At 49.5% G+C, this 7,500-nt stretch overlaps 1 protein-coding gene across 1 annotated transcript in view; it reads right to left on the bottom strand.

Moving 5' to 3' along the window:
* LOC134089742 (multivesicular body subunit 12B-like) overlaps positions 1-4,511 on the bottom strand; it is a 16,170-nt gene extending 11,659 nt beyond the window's left edge. The window contains exons 1-2 of the mRNA XM_062544184.1: positions 4,307-4,511; positions 550-684 (exon numbers count right to left, since the gene is read on the bottom strand). Of these exons, the coding sequence (XP_062400168.1) occupies positions 550-666 (117 nt within the window). The 5' untranslated portion in view covers positions 667-684; positions 4,307-4,511. The remainder of the gene's footprint in view (positions 1-549; positions 685-4,306) is intronic.
* Between the last annotated feature and the right edge of the window lie 2,989 nt (positions 4,512-7,500).

The raw sequence follows: 7,500 nt of genomic DNA, 5'->3' as shown, positions 1-7,500 counted from the left end.
AAAGCATCAGTCGCACTCGGGTCCGCACTAAATCAAGCAGACCGAGACCGCCAAAAGGAAGTGGTCTCCGTCCGCTTGACTCTGCACCAAATGCCAGACTCTGGTGCGGTCCCTCTGGTGAGAACGCGCACTGGGGTCCAAACCATAGACTGTAGGTCAAAATAGTGAGTCAAAATTGGCGCTTATTTCTACCGGAAGATAAACATTGATGAAACGTCAATCGGGCCAATTTTTGGTTTGTTTGCTGGTGTGAAAGCAGACCTGAAGTCTATGCTACATAATAACAATTGTATTGCCTGATGCGGACCAAATAATCGAACTAGTGGTGTGAAAGCGCCCTTCAGGAATTTAAAGCCATAGTTAGTCTCCTCAGGATTTTAAAGCAATAGCTAGTTTTGTCAGGATTTTAAAGGAATAGTTAGTCTCTTCAGGATTCTAAATCTGCTTTTTTGAGCTGCAGAGGTCTGCTGATGTGGTCAGTGTATTTGAATACCCCTGGGTGTTAGTGTTCTGTTGCGGTCACTGTCGGGCCAGAGCGACGCTGCTCACCACATAGAAGTCTGCAGGGGCGCCGCTTTTGGACGCCACCACCCCGACGGCAGTGATGGGGTCAGAGGTCACCGTCACAGGGGGCTGGGCTCCGGACACCTCCTTCACCTCAGGCATCGTGTTAAAGAGGCACACCTGCATACAGACAACATACTGCAATCACCTTTATACAGACAACATACTGCAATAACTTGCATACACACAACACACATGACCAATCACCATATAATGCTGGGGGGGGGGGGCTCTTACCCTGGACCTCCCTACAGACGGGCTGGTTGTGAAATCTGAGTGGGAGTTTGAGTGTGTGTGTGTGTGTGTGTGTGTGTGTGTGTGTGTGTGTGTGTGTGTGTGTGTGTGTGTGTGTGTGTGTGTGTGTGTGTGTGTGTGTGTGCAAGTGTGTGGCAAGTAGGGTGCTCCATCATGATGACGGACATCTGTATGCGCGCGTGTGTGTGTGTGTGTGTGTGTCTGTCTTTGCTGGTCTGTGTGTGTGTGTGTGGCTTTGCTGGTGTGTGTGTGTGTGTGTGTGTGTGTGTGTGTGTGTGTGTGTGTGTGTGTGGCTAATGAGTGATAGTGTCCTGACTGTGCTAATGGTGAGGAGTGTGTGAGACGCTCAAGTGTGTGTGTATGTGTGTGTGTGTGTGTGTGTGTGTGTGTGCTCCCTCTGCAGTGGCACTGCTGCCAGGATCATTTATACACTAAATAAGCTGCGCAGACAGACAATAGCGCTGCCTGGGCGCTCCAATTAGCCTCGTAATTAATTACCGCACACCTCTGCTCTTAACGAGCCCGGGCATATGGACACAACCCGCTCCGAGAGCCGTCTTGGACTGGCACGCCACGCTGAGGACGTACGGGTACGGGCACTATGGCGCGCTGCTTAGACTGGCGTGCCGCTCTGAGAACGGGCACTGGGGCATGCTGCTTGGACTGGCATGGCTCGCTGTACCACTCTTGGGGTGCCAGTCTCAGAGGCCACAGTATACCAGCAGCGTGCCAGCTCTCCTCTCCTCTCCTCTCCTCTCCTCTCTCCTCACGGACTAGCACATGGCACGTGCCACCCTCGCCAAGGCAGGGGTCAGAGGTCGATAAGCCCAGCTGATCACGAGGGGACTGAAAACATCACCAGAGGTCAGCGGGTTAGCTGACCACGGGAGGCGGTGAAGTGATCATGCCAAGCCGATGCCAGGCCACGCATGGATGGCATCGCAGCAAGAGCGAGAGTGAGGGCGAGGGCGCCAAGGAGGGCACGGCTCTGCACGTCGGCTTATGGGCGAAGGAGTGCAACCCCATGCCAAGTCATGCCAGCAGGCTGGCGCGCGGTCGTTTATCACTGCGTAGTGGGCAGAGCCTCTCTCCGCCTCCAGAGAATCAGCGCCTCACTCACGCAGCCACAAGACTCCCTCTGCCCGCACCGCGCCAATTAGCATTCCCTATGGAGCCTGTGTGCATGGGTATGGGATCTGTATGGAGAACACACACACACACACACACACACACACACCGACGCGCACACACACACATTCCCCCGTGGTGCCTGTGCACTATGGGTATGGCGATCTTTATGGAGAACATACACACACACACACACACACACACACACACACACACACACACACACACACACACACATCCCCCATGGAGCCTGTAAAGGTATGGGGGTCTTTATGCAGGAGAACACACACACACACACACACACACACACACACACACACACACACACACACACACACACACCCTCATCCCCCATGGAGCCTGTATGTATGGGTATGGGATGTTTATGGCGCAGAAGAGAGATGGGGGCCAGGGAGTAGCTCCTGCTAATGGCAGCAGAGCTCTGAGACTGGAGCCAATTAGGGGCCATCCAGTGAAGTCACCCAATAAGCACGCCGCGCCACTCCCATATCTCTGAGCAAATCCAGATCAATTGTTGTCTATTTCTGCTCCGAGAAGCGTCACGCTAATGGGGCCCGGCCGGACGGGTGGCGTCGCCCAGCTTTCTTTCTGCCGTTTGATTAAATTACGCTTAAAGCAACCTACTGGAGTAAGTGATGCAGTAATTGCATTCAATCTAAATGTTTACTGAATTTATTGTAATTAGATTTATTGAATCTGGAGGATTTACTGGGTCTCTAGTTCGCCTGCCTGAAAAAAGTTCATTGGAGGAACTTATTAGTGGGACCCTGGGCAGCAAATTAGCTTAGGGAGGGAGAATGATTTCTTTCTTGTGTTAATTTGTGCCCTAATCAATCCGCCTTTTCCCAAACAGCCGCGCGTTGTTGGGGAGCAAACGGACTTTAATTGGAAAATGGCGGCCCACGAGGCCAGACAGAGATATGCTGCAGTCACTAATGACACACACTCATCTTACTGGAGTGACGTTAAAGAGCAAACTGTTGTTTGTGTGTGTGTGTGTGTGTGTGTGTGTGTGCGCGTGCAGGAAGGGGGGAGGAGGTAAGACACACTCATCTTAGTGAAGTGACATTAAAGAGCAAACTGTTTGTGTTTGTGTGTGTTTGTGTGTGTTTGTGTGTGTGTGTGTGTGTGTGTGTGTGTGTGTGTGTGTGTGTGTGTGTGTGTGTGTGTGTGTGTGTGTGTGCGTGCACCAAGGGGGGAGGAAGTAAGACACACTCATCTTGATATAGTGACATTATAGATCAAAGTGAGTGTGTGTGTGTGTGTGTGTGTGTGTGTGTGTGTGTGTGTGTGTGTGTGTGCGCACGTGCAGGCATGCGTGTGTGTGTGTGTGTGTGTGTGTGTGTGTGTGTGTGTGTGTGATTCCAAAATGGGTTAAAATCTATAAGGCCAGCCGCAGACAAAATACTGGTACCAGATGAGACTGTGTGTGTGTGTGTGTGTGTGTGTGTGTGTGTGTGTGTGTGTGTGTGTGTGTGTGTGTGTGTGTGTAATAGCCAGATGACTATAGTCTGAAGTAACAGAACAGCACGCGCAGTGGGCGCTACATCAGTAGGAATAAAGTAATAACACCCTGTTTCAGACATCACTCCGGTGCATAGCCTGTGCGCATGGCATGCAGTCGGCCTAGACCCTCACGGGGCAATGCCTCGATCACCAGACTGCAGTGGACAGGTCAGGTGCAAATAGCCTACTAGCAGGTGCATATTCCCTGCGGATAGCCATCTTAACGGATGGGTCTAGGAGCTCTGTTGGCGGGACAGGGACCATGGTCCGTCCGGTAAATAAATGTTCTAAGCATAGCCATAAATTGTCTGATGCGTTATAGTCCAGTGTGAAATATAATTCAAGTTGACTAAGCCTGTATTCAAATGACTTGATGTAAGGCTCGTTGTAAAATGAATACTTGCCAGGCAGAGAACGATAAATCATAACAAAGGCGAACGCCAGTATTCATATAAACTAACATTAGACGCGGCTGTAATTGACAGCCTATTTATTTAGTAGCCTACGGATGAATTTGCAGATAGGCTAGGCTACTGTGAGACTTGAAGGATCAAAAGGAACACCGAACTGTCTGAGTTCAAGTTCGGGTAAAACAAATAAAAACAACAACAAAAGCTTTACATTGGCATTTATGTGTGCCTAATTGTGCTAATATGTGTGCTAATAGCTTTTCACTGTTAACTTTACCCTGCAGCCACAACAGATAAGCTGGAGCTGGAGCCTATCATAAAACATACACAAGTGCAAATGCCATATAAGCATTCGGAAACACCAGGCCTAACCAAGACATCCGCACCAGGTAAAGAGTGTTTTAATCCCTCAAGTGACTTACCAGGTGGAGTTAACTTCAACAGAATATGCTGTTTCGTTTTCTTTTCCTCGTTTCGATCAGTGTCTTTAAACGGGGACTTGAGCTTCTTCCGTGATCATTGGCAGCTATCATGAACGCTGGAAATGATTAACGTGCCGCCCGAACAATGACCTCATTTTGTGCTGGCGATACGCGGGGAACACCACCTGTTCCCTGCGCGCTCACGGCGGGTTGGCTCGTGTGCTACCATGGCTTCTGGTGCTGATGATGGCGATGATGAACTTGATGATGATGATGATGATGATGATGATGAAATCTACCCATCTGTTCTGTCGTTATCACATCACAGGCCTCCCCTCTTGCCCTTGTGAGGTTCAGACGCTTCCATTTCACTGTGGCCTACCTCTGTTCGGTACATTCAAATGCCTGCCTATGAACCATGTCCATGTAGGCTGAGAGTTATTCTGCTGGAAGTTTCTGGGCTCTGTATGTGAAGATCTAGCCAGCTGCATGCTGAGCACTGTTAAAATGAGCCGTTCCAAGCTCTGATTTGCACAGGCGAGCGTGGAGTTATATATTACCCAGCAAAGTTAAGGGATTGTGACACACGTGCCTGAAACATTAACTTGAACAGAACGCTCACCGTGGTCATTCACAGTCCAGTCAGTCTGATCACATTGGAGGGGCGATGGTTTTTTAAGCTCTCACCGTTGACTTCAATGCAGCACTGCGACCGTCGACTCCCCGGTTTCAGGGGACAGTCCCCATTTTTGGTTGCCTGTCCCCGGAAAAATACAGAAAAGCTACCTATGCTACCTATTTTTTATTTAAAACGTGTATGTATTTCAATCAGTTTGATATTCATTTTTGGGATTATGTCCCCGGTTTTGGTCTCGGACATTTGGTAATTTGAACCCTAACCTTAACTCAAGTGCTTTTCATGCAGTGCTGCCTGGAAGGTGACATTGGGGGCTTAAAAGACCTAAAGGCTTTAGTTTTCCCATGACCCACAAATCACACACCACCCACATAATATCCCAGCAGAATCAACATAGATGTCCGCTTCAAGTGAATGGCGGAGCCTTTTCTCATAAGTCAGTCTCATATAGTATGGATGGTGGGGCCTTCGGTTTGGACAGGCTGATGAACCTTAATTCCTGCTCGCGGCGGCCATGTTAGTCCCTTTGCCCATTTGTTTTCATATGCTGGAAATCTACATCTCCCAATTTGAACGGCCAAAGAGGGTTGGAGGTAATTGTGTCCTTGCTGTATGTGAGATGAAAGATTGGTAACAATCCAGTGGGAAGATAGCTGTGTACACACACACACACACACACACACAGACACACACACACACACACACACAACACAGATCTGAGAATGTGCGCACCGTCACAGAGGAATGCACATACAAGTACTCCTCCCTCCCCCTGCTGCACACACATGCACACTCATATACACGCATGCATGCAAAGTCACACACACACACACATACATACACACACACACACACACACACACACATCCACACACACACACACACACACACACACACTCACACACACACACACACACACACACACACACACACACACACACACACACACACACACACACACACACACACATGTATACATGCACACACACACACACGCACACATCCACACACATATATACATGCACACACGCACACACACATGCACATTCACACTCCCCCCACCCCCTCCCAACACACTCCCACATCCCCACACGCAGTCCCCTGGCTCCAGTGGTATGGAACAGATTACGCTACAGCCAATTGCATAGTATAAGAATGCATCAATCTGCATGGCATAATAGGGTGCACACAGAGGCATAATCCTGATTGATTCGGCCCTGTCACGTCCAGGAACACGTTTTGAGGGCAGACCAGAGAGAAATGGTGCGGTGCGGCGCGGAGCCGAACGTAGCGTAGCATAGCGGCGGAGAGTGCGGCTAAGGCATCTGTTAGCGACCCAGTGCCCTGTTTGAGCTAATAACGCCGAATGGGATCAAGCACGCAGGAACTAAACAAGATTTAATGAACATAATAAGGTAACGAGACCTCTTACGCCTCTCATCAGTCATGACAAACTGACAATGAATCAACGTGTGTGTGTGTGTGTGTGTGTGTGTGTGTGTGTGTGTGTGTGTGTGGGTGTGTGGCTGGCAAGTTGGAACACACCATGGCCTATTCCACAGCAGTGAGAGATGGCTGACCCGGGCGCGCGCGCACACACACACACACACACACACACACACACACACACACACACACACACACACACATATGCAAGCCTCCTGCTAAAAGTAAGGTATAACACCTTTGCTGTGGAGGTGTTGTGGCATCAGCTGATGTGCAGTCGCACACATATTGTTATGAAGTTTAACACCCTCAGTGTTGCTGTGGTGTAATGTTGTGTCAGCTGATTTCACCAGGGTCTCACCTGACACTTCAGACAGGCACAGAGGTGTCATGTCAAGCCCCCACACACACACACATACACACACACACACACACACACGTACACACACACACACACACACACATATACACATATACACACACACACACACACACACACACACACACACATACACATACACATACACATACACATACACATACACATACACATACACACACACACACACACACACTATCTGTCTCTCTGTCTCTCTCTCTCTCTCTGTCTCTCTCTGTCTCTCTATCTCTGTTTCCCCCATACACACACACACACACACTCTCTGACACACACGTGTGTGTTCTGTTTCACAGCAGGGCCTCAGTTGATCAAATAAAGTTGCGAGTGTTGAGCTATTTAGAGGTGGGAAGAGTGTGGAGTCGGGGAAGAGGCGCACCTGTTAAAGTAATGCTCTAATTAACAACCTAGGTGCTGACGCTCAAACCACACCACGCCGCGCCATTACACACACACACACACACACACACACACACACACACACACACACACACACATACATACACACTCACATACACACACACACACACATACGCACACACACACACACACACACACACACACACACACACACCTTCACCGCGAAAACCCATCAGACACTACCGAGCCATTAGCACTTACCCCCCGCTCACGCTCGGCATTGTGGGTAAGATGAATGAAGACTCTGGCAGGTTGCTGTGGGGGTGAGGAGAGGAGAACAGGAGTGTGCTGACA

The sequence above is a fragment of the Sardina pilchardus genome, chromosome 8, assembly GCF_963854185.1.
Source record: "Sardina pilchardus chromosome 8, fSarPil1.1, whole genome shotgun sequence".
NCBI lineage: Eukaryota > Metazoa > Chordata > Actinopteri > Clupeiformes > Clupeidae > Sardina > Sardina pilchardus.
The sequence above is the reverse complement of the archived record's forward strand: the minus strand, read 5'-3'. Positions and strand labels throughout refer to the sequence as shown.